We start from the raw sequence: 12,421 nt of genomic DNA on the forward strand, positions 1-12,421 counted from the left end.
TCTACTGAAGGATGACAATATGCTTGACTGGATAGCGGGGGAAGATGAAACACCGGTTTTACCTCAATAAGAACAGTGGTTAAATATGCTGGAAGAGGAGGTCGTTAATAATCCAGAGCATGTCCCTCTACCATACAACTGGCATGATCCTGAAGTTCAAATCCCATACGAAAGGTTACTGGTGAGTTACTTTGTTTATGACTTTGGTAATCTTTCATTTGGAGACAATACACAAGGCTATGAGAATGTGAATCCAACATATGATTCTCGTTACACTTGCGATCGCTCTGACCATGGTGTTCAACATATGAACGAAGGATATAATTCTAATATTGATAACAATAATGAAGTAGGTAACAATAATGATGATACTGAAGGAGGTTATGATAACGATAATGACGGTTATTATGATGATGATACTTATGCAAACGAAGATAGCCAAAACCCCCACAACGATGACTACGATGTGGAAAGGAACCGTCGAGAAAATGAAGAATACATGAATAAATCAAAAAAAGGTGGTGATCGTGGTTGGTTCGTGTAGCTTTTTAAATGATGAATATTAGTTTAACAATCCGATGTTTTTTAAATTTGAAGTTTTTAATCCTGTAGTTACTTTCCTTGTATCATTTAAAAAAAATTAATTCGAAGTTTTCATCTTTCAATTCAGAGGAAAAAAAAACTCAAAAAAAATGGTAAGAAAGTTATTTACACGGTTATAACGTGCGTGATAACGGGAAAACAGTTCTAAAAAACGCAAGTTAAAATGTTATTTAGAAGAAAAAAACATTCAAACTAATTTTAGAAAAACGGTTATAACGTGTATGAAAACTGAAAAACGGTACTAAAAAACTGTCGTTATTTCCTATTTATCGGCATTATAAAGGCACGGGATTCGGGGACCCTCACGGTCACGGTATATGGGTGTGACCGTTATAACGGTCGTTTTTCGGTAAAAACGGGTGTTTTTCAAACCTTGTTACTAACTAAACAGTTCTTTAAACGCTTAAAAAACAAATCATTTCCTCACCAAGCTCTCCCAAAGTAGTGAAAGCTAAAACGCCCAAACCATACCCGTTTGAAGTACATTCATCCAAGTATTTAGAACGTTTACGCGTAATTGCTTTGGAAATGGCTTGCTCTAGGACGAAAGAGCGAACCCACTCACCTGTAAAGGGCGAGACACCTGTGACTACTTTGGATGAATGACTATTAATGAATAACTCGAATTTATATCAAAAAAACGCACTTTTTATGAATTTGAGATTTTGACTTGTGCTGTTGAAATTTAAGCTTGTTGGATCAATTCAAGAAGTATTATTAAAAGTTAAGCTTGTATTTCTTAATTTAAACTCACATTCTAATTAGAATTACATTTTGATTTAAATTAACAAAATAAAAAAAAATATTAAAACTTACATTTATGCTTAAGTTGACAAGTAAGAAATTCAAAAACATAAATGTGGATTATAATTGGGAAACCTTCTTAAGATCTCAAAAAAAAACTTCCATATTGGAAGTCTTTTCCGTTGATGCGGCGTCACTCCGCCCAACACTTTTTTCAAGGTCAATCATGATTTCACCACTCCTCATATTTCGACCCGCTTGCATTACTAAAACAAAATACGAATTAACTTCCCCATTGATCACGTTGAAGCGACAACTCAACGCGTTCACATCGTGATTGTAGAGGTTCATTGTTTCATCTTGAAATTTAACAAATATTTTTTCCCAAACATGGCTTGGAGTGCAGCACCAGCAATAAGACGTTGATCAAAAAAAACATAGTTCCTGCAAATACATTCATATTCCGCAATAGTAAATTTTGGACTCCGCCTTCTTATTTGATTTTCGGCAGTATGCTGGTTTTCTAAGAACTCAGCCATGTTCGTATTTTGAAAAATTGGAAGGGTGATGAGAAGTATGGAAGATGTGTGAGTTTAAGAAATTCTACTGTAAGTTGAAATGAATTTGAAGTTGAGTATTTATACGTGTGAGAATTCCTGTCCATTGGATGAAAATAACTGAGCGATGTTCACAGCAGCGAGCGAAGGAAAGACCATCGTTGGGGTTATAATGACCATCAAGCGTTATTAAGACCAACGAGCGATGAAGTCTCTATCGCTAGAGATCCTATTGTGTATGCCTAAGTGGTATATTTGACACTTCCATTTGAAACTTTGCCATATCCATAATGGATGCAAAAGTGGCAAACCACTTGATATGTCATGTGCATAGGAGTAGGCCTTACAAAATCAAATTTGTGCAGAGGCTTGAGAAAAGTGTTTTTATTATCGTAGTCAACTCGTTCTGGGGAACATGAATCGGTCACACACTGCATAACTAAAAAAATTAAGTTGTTCGGATACCCATCCAAAAGTTACTTTTTGATTTCCGGAAGAAAAAAAAAGTCAGAAATTATTTTGGATACACGTTTCAGAATAACTTTTAGAAGCATAAAAATTAACTTTTTGTAAAGCAAAATACTTCATCTTTTGGTATCCAAACACACTGTAAATCGGCGTTTTGAGTTCACACAAATAGACCGAGACAACAGATATAACCATAAGGCTGGCTCTAATGGTGACCCAAGATTCAACATTCTTGGGTTACACACGTCATCAAAATTCAAAGCTCAAGCGTAGTGGAAATTCAAGATTCAAAAAAAAAGACGCCATTTGAAATGGCATCAGACGTCGTCTGAAATGACGGCTGATGTATCAACCATTAGATCACCAATGAGACTGTGAAATCAACGATTTATATGATCCTGATGTTTAAATTTCCATAAAGTATTTCCAAGACGCTATTTCTTTAGACGTCTGGTGCTTTTTTGGGACGCCAACACTAATGACGTCCCGGTGTTGATTCCATCTCACGCTCGCTGAATTCAAGCAAATCGCGAGAGTCGCGACACATAACCGACACTTCTCTCACGGGATGTTGAATCTTACATTCCCACTAGAGTAAGCCTAAGGATCACGGGCTGCAAAGTACAAGGGCCAAATTGGCAACCAACGGACGGCTAATCTTCTTACCAAATAATTTCTGTGGATACTAAAGTAAACGACTCTCTCTCTCTCTGCAGCAACCAAGAGGTAAGCTTTCCAATTTTCAGCTCCCACTTCAAATAATTCTGTAATCATTTCCATAAAAATATTATTCTCAAATGCATAATCAGACAATTCAATTATTTCCAATTTATTTCGGATGATATGGAAAAATCAAAAAATAAAAAAACTTTAATTTTTATTTTCTAATTTTTCAGGTGAAAAATGGCTTCAATTACTTCTATTACAACCCCAACTCCCTCACTGATCCTCCAAGGAAGAAAAACCCTTTTCAGACCACTTCAACAAGTACAAGTTTCTGCTACTGGAGGTACACTTTTCTTTTGAAATTCACCAGTTTCTTGAATTTACTATTCATTGTACAGTACTAGTACAAATTTCAGGCTTTTCACTGGTTTCTTTGTGGATTCTGTTGTGTATGATTTCTGTTCTACTCCCATTAGATATAGAACTACCCGTTAACGGATATCGATCACAATTGCAAAGGTTGTTTAGTGTCTAGAAAACAGTTTGTTTTATGAAGTGCATCTAGTTTTTCTTTAGCAAATTTAATGTTCTTGGTTTAGTATCTCATATGCAGTTTAAGCAACTAAAATGGGTTTGAATTATACCGGTTGTCGGCTAAAGATGTCACCAATATTGGTTAAATTACAATGTATGGTTCTTCAGTGTTGATTGTTTTTTCGCATACCAGGAAAACGAAGATCTATTGCATTTGTTGTTAAGGCTACACGGGAAAGCTCTGATTCCTCCCCGAGTATTGTAGAATTTGTACAAAATGCTGTAAGTTATATGCGATATTCTTTACTATGCTCACTTTTATTTACTAAGTAATGAACAGCTTTAACTCGTTCTGTACCTTGTCAATATCAGTGGATCAACTCAGAAGATCGAATTGCTATTGTTGGTTTGGGATTTGCAGGAGTTGTAGGTTTATGGGCATCAGCTAATGTTGTCTCGGTAATTACCCTTACCGCCTTACATGTTTTGTTCTGAATGATGGTCGAAAAAAATTGCTTAACTAGAGTAAAAAGTGTGGAGATACAATTAGAGTAGGAAGACAATGGATAATCACAATGGAATGATTCTTTGTGGCTTTGCTTTTGCGTATCCTTTCATGTCATCAGTTGAATATCGGAATCTGTTATTCCACTGTAATTTTCTTGATGGACAGTAAAATTGGTAGACTTTGTTTTTCGCATTTTGGTGGAATTGTTGAGATTAAATTTCACTATCATGGTATAATTTGGGCTGACATAATTGTATATACGTGGACAAGTTCTTGTGTCTAACTCTCGTACTTTGAGCAAAGCACTCACAAATTCAGTTTCTGACGATTTATTTCTCTTTGGGGTTTCCTGTGTAGGCCGTTGACAAGATTCCTATTCTCCCAAGTACACTGGAATTCATCGGGATATTATTTTCTTGGGTAAAATAGTTTAGTTATGTTAATACTGTTTTTCTGAATTGTCCATTTTCTCATGTAAAGCTGTTTCATCTTTTTCTGTCTGTTTCAGTGGTTCACCTATCGATATCTCTTGTTCAAGCCTGACAGGTGAGGAACTATACAATTGATTTCTTTAACTCGTCTTTGTAATCCAATGGTTATTGTTGTTACAACTTAAAATAGAAGAATTTGCAGTATGAAGTTTGCATTAGAATCAGTCATTCAAAATGATTCACATCTGACACGGATAAATGTGCTTGGTGTTTGTTCTCTTACAGGGAAGAGCTTTCACAAATCGTCAAAAAATCAATTTTAGAAGTGTTAGGGCAGTGACAATGTGCAACAGTTAAGCCAGCTACATGAAAATATTGAAGAGAATGACTGATGCTTCCCAATGAGTTTAGTGCCCGGTTTCTTTCTGTATCATGTTACTGTTATTGGCCATGCTAATGTGATAAGCATAAAGAGAGCTTCTGTTCAACGCTGCATGTCATCAGTTGTATTATTTTGTTTATAATATTGCCTATACCAGGTCTTAGTAAAGCAGCTTCTTGTGAATAGTGATTGCATGAAGTGATGCTTACTGGAGGGCTTATGAATGTCCTGACTGCTTGCTTTCAAATGATAGCAACAATCGTCCAGAAATATGATGGTGCCACCGGCACCTGATAAATGGAAGAGGGCTCAATTCATCTAATTAGAGGAGGTAGCTGCGCCTGTGCCATGCATCTGACAAATAAGTCTGCAGGTCACTCAGGAAAACCATGGTCTGCTATCATCCATTTCTAAATTTGTGGGAATTGGGATCAGTCACATTTACATTATTAATGGGTCAAACTATTTTTACAAAAATGAGTATGTACCAAAAAAATCTTGCATTTTATCTAAAATAGTAAAATACTACTCGGAAGATGAAAAAAATAACTAGTAGATTATTCACATCAACCAACACCCTTTTCACCAGCCATTCCACTATCCACAACACGCACAGTAGAAGAACGGGTCCGGCTGTACTTAATCATGCTACGAGTCTTGACAGCTTCAACCGTATTGCTGACAGCTTCTCTGACCCGTAAACTCGTCCTTGAGGTAGTACCTCTAGTTCTTTCTCTCTTGCCAAGTTCTGCATCATTAGAATTCATGTCTTCCTCGACTAATGAGTTACCACCAGAAACATGAATCTGATGAGGATCTAGCTTTACTGACGGTGATGTATCATCATCAATCTCAATGGGACCAGTTGCTTTCTCCACAGCCTCAACACAAACACATACGACATTTTCACTAGCAACTTGTTCACCAGAAGTATCACCCGCAACATAACCTTGTGACTCGCCCCCAACACTAGAATCAGTTCCAACAGAAGATAATATACTCTCAGATTGCACATTTTTAGTTACAACTACTCCACCGTTGCTACTATGTAACTGATCGACATCCATCTCATTGGAACCTAGTTCACCACAAGCGCCATTTTCACTCACCAAGCGATCAGTCTGCATCTCACTAGTAGAATCACCAAGGTCATTTAGTTGATTCCCTTTTTCAACTCTAGAATTGGATGAACCCCTGCCAGTACTTCGCTTCTCAATAGAATGAACCACATTCTTGACAGCTTCTATGACCCGTAAACTCATCCTTGAGGTACTACCTCTAGTTCTCTTTCTCTTGCCAAGTTCTGCAACATTCGAATTCATGTCTTTCTCGACTACTAAGTTATCACCAGAAGATTGAATCTGATGAGGATCTAGCTTTACTGACGGTGATGTACCATCATCAATCTCAATGGTACCAGCTGCTTTCTCCACAACCTCAACACAGACCACAGTTTCACTAGCAACTTGATCACTTATCTTCTCACCAGAAGTATTACCTGCAACATAACCTTGTGACTCACTCCCAACACTAGAATTGATTCCAACAGAAGATAATATATTTTCAGATTGCACATTGCTAGTTACAATTACCCTATCGTAATTACTATGTAATTGATCAACATCCATCTCACTGGAACCTATTAGTTCACCTTCAACTTCACCACAAACACCATTTTCACTTTCCAAGTGATCAATCTGCATCTCACTAGTAGACTCAGCGGCGTCATTTCTTAGATTCCCTTCTTCAATTCTAGAATTGGATGGACCAGTGCCAGTACTTCGCTTCTCAACAGAATGAACCTCACTTCGGCAACTCTCTGGACCAATTAATGAATTTAGTTGCATTTGGACGCAAACAGCTAGAGAAATCGCGTGATCCCGAATCAAAGAATCATGCGGTGGACAATGCAGCATATTTATCAGAGTCTGCCTATACTTATAAAGGCTGATAGACATTTTGGCAGACCCCTTACTTCGACAGATTTTACTCACCTTTATTACGTGCTTGCAAAGATTACCCATTCTAGACCAGTTGCAGTCACACATTGCAAATTCACAACCTGGGTTCCAAACAAAATGAGCCTTCTCTTGATCATGCTGGCTTATTACTTTTGCATATCCACCTTCAAAAGTAACATCAGCGTCAGGTATCTGCAATGCTCGGCGCCATGATGTCAAACCACTCATCCACTCGTCTTTCCTGTATCGTGCAAAATCTTCTTTTCCTTTATACCCATCAAGCCAGAAATAAGAATGCACTTTAGTACTCAGCTTCTCAACAAGCCAATCGGTGCGTTGGTAAACTTTCGGATCCTTCTCATTTAACAACCTGAGCTTCAGTTGGTGATGGTAACACTCCAAAGCTGCACAAGTCTCCTGGCTGGCAAGCGGCAAATTTTTCAGTGCACTTATCCACAATCCTGAGCGAAAGGATAAATAATTATTATCTCCATGTAAGCATAGATACATATAAACACCTTTAAAGTGGTTAAACTTCAGTAGCCATTTTCACAATTTGTAACAAAAATTTACAACAACTATCAGTGAGCACCAATAATAACAGGGTCTTATTGATATGATAATTTCTACGGTCATGACAGCGTACTACAGTCTGAAAAGTTTCTCAACCATTTAGATATTGGAATCTCTATGTCCAATATTCCAGAATAATGATAGAGATGCAATCTAACAGAGAACAAACCAAACATTAAAAATAGGTACTCCTGTGGCATCCAATCACATCTAAAGTGAGGCGTATTTGACAAAAATCCATTTGGATTTGGTATACGTATTTGCATCGACTCAGGATCTATTTGGATTTGGTATGGTTTCTGGCTAACCTGATTTGTTAATGACTGAAAGTCCAAAACAACCAATGAAACCGAGTACTTTCACAAAGAGCCACAAACCTCATAGAAACATATATATATATATCAAGAAAAACATTGAACTGCTTTTTGGAATCAAGCATGCAATGGGAAAGTTTGAAATTTATTCAGTGTGAGAAGATGATGGCATCACATAAAGCACAAAACAATAGTTTATTAGAAAAAGAGGTCGAACCTATTCTTGGAAGCCAGTTTGCCTTGTAGTACTCTAAGAAATCTGGGCAGTCGACAAAATCTTCCATGAAGTCCTTAAACAAATTCAGATCACCATATCCTTGACAGACACTATATACTGCCTGACCAAGGCGTTTAAACATCTCACAGCGCATCTCAGTTTCTGGACATTTCTTCACTAGGTGTTTGTGCCAAGCATGACGAACCCGCCAAAAGCATATCAATATAGAACAACGAAATACTTCCCTGCGTAAGTCAGTTACACATTAGCAAGCAAAAGAGAGAAAAAAATATACATTAAACATACAACTCTAGTCTCTAGGTCCTTCTATGATAACGAGGTATTCTCACCACGACACTCATTCTCCTCAAATTAACTACCTTGATGGGGAATCATCTCTTGAATAACAAAACCACAGTTTTAGTTGATTTTCAAATTTTAAAATGTCAGTAAAAGGCATGCTTTATAACCTGGGGTATATTGGTACAGCATACACGATTTAACAGACATAGTTTGCAGCAAAAACAAAATGTGGGGATGAAAATCATCTCACTCAAGTGTAAAGGTCAAGACCTGATGGCATGAACATCTGCAGAAGGATCATCCACCACAAACCCACCCAACTTCCATGTAGGATCTTTTGAATGGACTTTCTTATAAAGAGCCCTAACCCACTTGTGGGTGCTCTCATTTCCAAACCGTGAAGTAAGAATCCAAGCAACTGGAATAGCTTTGTTTTCCGAGTCAAACACCAAGAGACTGAGAACGGGATACTGGAAGAAGAAAAAAAAAACAGAATAAGTAAAAAAGTTCAAGAAATCTTTGTGGAACCGACGAACAGATGATTTGTATCATCGTCCAGCAAGCCCAAGTTAACACCAATTTTCTAATCTGTAATTACAACCTAAGCTTTTTGGCCTGCCTTCGTTAACCATTAGTATCCATGCAACTATTTGGTAGGCGTAAAATCACATGTAAGAAGATCGCAATTAGCATATAGAAAGAAAAAGAAATGAACCTTCAATTTATTCATTCCAAATCTCGAATCAGATACCACGAGGCTGTTATTGCCAAACCGAATCATTTGCTGCAACTGCCATTCTGTTTGGATGCCAAGAACGAAAGGGTCTTCATCAGTAAAATCTTCGTAAAAGAAAACATGACTCTGGTGGCTTTCAACCCACATGCCGATGCTAACCATGTCATCTTCATCCAATTCGTAGTTGGAACGACGGATAGACCTCTCTAATCTCCGTACATACCTGTGTGTGAGAAGGTCATCACGGTTTAGAGGGCCTCCTTGCTTCTCAACAAATTCATTGTGTCTTTGCATTATTGTTTCCACTGAAACTCCAACATGAAGCAGCGATAAAACTCGTAGACGAAAATCATCTGAGATATAAGGAGCGAATGCTGCCCTAGTTCCAACAGATTTCTGATCTTGTGGACCATGGCAAGGTTGCTCACTCTTGTCAACATGCTTATCCTGATTATAAATGATAAGCGCGATTGATGGGTCTGCAATTAAGCGCTTCACAATAAAATGACAAACACATCCTCTCTTTGTATTTGGTCTGCCAGCAGATTTCTTTTTCGGAACGTAAGTACTCCTGCTAGGTCGTACAATCCCTCCTTTCCTGTGATCGTCCGGACCAAAGGAGCACCAATACCTGATACATTCAACTTGGATCACCCAACTGATAGAACTAACTACAAGAGTTGATAAGAGGAGCATTCATAATAGAAACTAACAATCAGGTCTTACAGAATATATTCGAGAATGCCATCAACTTTCTGTTTGCAATGCATCTCCGGAGGTCTTTTTCTCCTTGCCTCGACATGAAATCTGGTGGGGCATTCTTCATTTGCCGATTCACCTCTCACAAAGTCACCAACCCTTGGATAGGGAATTCGAGCAACTCTATCAATCTTGTCACGCCAACCTACCACTTTAGACCAGACGAGATCAGCAGCAGAGAATTCCAATGTTGGAGGACTCTGTACCGGAAGAGAGAATATCTCATCCCACCTCAGCATCTGGAATGACACAGGAGAAGCACCCACTTTCTTAATACACAAAACCCTAGCCTACTAAAAAAAATTCAAACTTTCCCAGTCAGGGAATCAACTATTACTCTATAAAAATTCAAACTTTCCTTTACTATTCACTACAGCAAACAGTGAACTTCACAAAATGATGGAATACGAAAGTTGGGTGTGTGTTTTAACCCTCAAATAAGAAGACTGAAAAACCCAAGCTTCCACATTTATGCACCTTAAACGAGATTGAAAGCAGAGTACATGAAAAACCTAATAGACATTAATTCAAATACCTTTCAGTCGTAATGGAAAGTTTTACATTTTTAATCTTATTAGACATTAAAAATAGAAAAGAAATGGGAGAGAATCAAAGTACCTTTTAGGTTTGGTTGATTGAACGAAGAAGCAACGCCAACAAATTGGAGGTTGAAGAAGAACAGAGGAGAGAGTAGCAGAAAAATTTCCTTGCCCTAACTTTTATCAGAAGAAACTAGGGCAAAATAGGAATGGATGACACAATTTTGAAGAAGGGTCATTCGACTCATTCCTTTGAATGCTTTCGGTGTTGCACAATCTCACAAACCAAATAAAGGTAAATTGACTACCATGCCCTGATTTTTAGTTTTCTTTTTTCTTTTTCTTCGAGAAAAATCAAAAAATCCCTAAAACCCAAAACAAAGCTTTTTTGTCCCAAGCTTGTTTTTTTTTTTTTTTTTTTTGAAGCATGTAATTAATAACAAAGTTGGGAGAAAATTACACGAGGGTATTTAGTATCCATGGAGTCGCTAAGTAGAATTTGCTTAATGAAATTTGGGATTGTATATGTTTCCAAATTTTGGTTCCAAGATTTCTCGTTTGGCTTCCATCTGCTGCGTGATTAGCAAGGCCATCCGCCGCTTGGTTTCCTTCTCTGTAGTTGTGGTTGATGGGTCTGTGTGGTATCTGATTAAAATGGTGCTTGATTTCCTTTATCATTCTCTTTAAATACCAAGGTGGTGTTGTAGGGGAGGTGACAAAGTGCAAAAGAGTTTCAGAATCCGTCTCGAAAATTACTTTCATCCATGGTCTATCTGCTGCGGTTCTTGTGGCTAACAGCAGCGACCAGGTTTCTGCTTTAAAGCAGTAGTAATTCCTAGCGGTTGCATCCCAAGCTTGTTGGGGTAGGCTAGAAATGTGATCCAAGATAGACCATGGGGTCGGTATGCCTCGCTTTGTTCGGTTCGGCAACACTCATCAGGGACAGTATCGCCTCAAGCAGGATATCTATGGGTTTTATTTCATGAGGATATGACAGAATTTACGTCGGCCTGTCAGCCTCGACACAACCCATTCATTTTATCCTAGCTAAGGTACATGCTGTGCAGGATACACAAGCAGAATGACAGTTTTTTACGCTTTTCGTACTGGGTTCATTTTGGTACAGGGAGTGGGATTACCACAATAATGATTTTACATATTCACGGCCATTAAAGTAAGCGTACCCGTTGTATCCCTACCCGGTCAACAGAGCAAGGGGCAAGTATTACTTGCTCATTCATTTTATCCTGGCTAAGATACAAGTTGTGCAGGATACACAAGCAGAATGACAGTTTTTGACGCTTTTCGCACTGGGTTCATTTTGGTACACGGAGTGCGATTACCACAATAATGATTTTACGTATTCATGGCCATTAAAATAAGCGTACCCACTGTATCCCTACCCAGTCAACAGAGCAAGGGGCAAATATTACTTGCATTCCAACTAAAATGGGTTTACATGTTCGCAGTTGGAGATTGAACCATCATGCTTGTTTGACTTGATCCCTCAAAATCAAATTTGTACACACCTCATGAGTTATGGAGTGGAGTGTTTTTATTTTTCCTTTTTATTTAATCAAAAATTCTAAACATTCCCAAAAATATTCACTCACAACCAAGCCCATGAATGGGGCCTCCTGTTTTCCTTAGGGAAGTGAGACAAACTACATGTGTGAGAGCCGTCTTGAGTAGTTTAACAGGATGGTTTAACCAGAACTACAGTTACTTAATAGAAAAGATAATCTTTTTAAATAGACTGACTTGCTATATCTTATAACTGGATCAGCGTACCAGGACTTGAATCCAGTTAGGTCGTCATTTATCCACTTTACATTTTAAAAAATTGATTTCTAACAAATTTTGTAATAGAGTCTGATACACTAGTAGTACCTTTGTGTACATATAACTCCCTCTCTTTTCTCTTTGTTTTCTTCTCTTATTTATCATAAAAGTTGTCAGATCTTTCTTACTCAAGTTCTGAGCAAGGATATATATATATATATATATTTTAGATAATAATTACTCAAGTAAGATGTTTTTATTTTATTTTTGGTGTATTTCAATATATTTTCTTTGTCGTTTGGGTCAATTTTTCTTCGTCATTGTGGGACGATTTATGATGTTTG

The 12,421-nt window shown here is 37.7% G+C and overlaps 2 protein-coding genes across 3 annotated transcripts; one reads left to right on the plus strand and one right to left on the minus strand.

Moving 5' to 3' along the window:
- Positions 1–2,957: 2,957 nt before the first annotated feature.
- On the plus strand, positions 2,958–5,117 carry LOC113349098 (protein CURVATURE THYLAKOID 1C, chloroplastic-like). The gene is made up of 7 exons (XM_026593016.1): positions 2,958–3,098; positions 3,269–3,381; positions 3,766–3,854; positions 3,945–4,031; positions 4,438–4,500; positions 4,589–4,626; positions 4,797–5,117. The coding sequence occupies exons 2-7, from the start codon at positions 3,276–3,278 to the stop codon at positions 4,849–4,851; spliced, it is 438 nt and encodes a 145-aa protein (XP_026448801.1). The 5' UTR covers positions 2,958–3,098; positions 3,269–3,275; the 3' UTR covers positions 4,852–5,117.
- A 183-nt stretch (positions 5,118–5,300) lies between these two features.
- Positions 5,301–10,651, minus strand: LOC113349097. Of its 2 annotated transcripts, XM_026593014.1 has the most exons (6): positions 10,375–10,651; positions 9,724–9,995; positions 8,977–9,628; positions 8,532–8,731; positions 7,959–8,203; positions 5,301–7,315 (listed from the first exon to the last, which is right to left on the minus strand). In XM_026593014.1, exons 2-6 carry the CDS (start codon positions 9,993–9,995, stop codon positions 5,460–5,462), a joined length of 3,225 nt encoding a protein of 1,074 aa, XP_026448799.1. In that variant the 5' UTR covers positions 10,375–10,651; the 3' UTR covers positions 5,301–5,459. The 2 variants fall into 2 exon arrangements, with proteins under 2 accessions (XP_026448799.1, XP_026448800.1); XM_026593015.1 differs by lacking the exons at positions 9,724–9,995; positions 10,375–10,651 and having other exon boundaries at positions 8,977–9,059; positions 9,221–9,381.
- Between the last annotated feature and the right edge of the window lie 1,770 nt (positions 10,652–12,421).

Source organism: Papaver somniferum, chromosome 2, assembly GCF_003573695.1.
Source record: "Papaver somniferum cultivar HN1 chromosome 2, ASM357369v1, whole genome shotgun sequence".
NCBI lineage: Eukaryota > Viridiplantae > Streptophyta > Magnoliopsida > Ranunculales > Papaveraceae > Papaver > Papaver somniferum.

Bases quoted from the DNA above. Each gene is read 5' to 3' on its own strand.
- LOC113349098 (XM_026593016.1), top strand. From the start codon at position 3,276: ATGGCTTCAATTACTTCTATTACAACCCCAACTCCCTCACTGATCCTC. The intron at 3,855-3,944 runs GTAAGTTATATG...TGTCAATATCAG, and splicing joins TAGAATTTGTACAAAATGCT to TGGATCAACTCAGAAGATCG. The intron at 4,627-4,796 runs GTGAGGAACTAT...GTTCTCTTACAG, and splicing joins CTCTTGTTCAAGCCTGACAG to GGAAGAGCTTTCACAAATCG.
- LOC113349097 (XM_026593014.1), bottom strand. From the start codon at position 9,995: ATGCTGAGGTGGGATGAGATATTCTCTCTTCCGGTACAGAGTCCTCCA. The intron at 9,629-9,723 runs GTAAGACCTGAT...TGAATGTATCAG, and splicing joins GGCATTCTCGAATATATTCT to GTATTGGTGCTCCTTTGGTC. The intron at 7,316-7,958 runs GTTCGACCTCTT...CCTTTCGCTCAG, and splicing joins AAACTGGCTTCCAAGAATAG to GATTGTGGATAAGTGCACTG.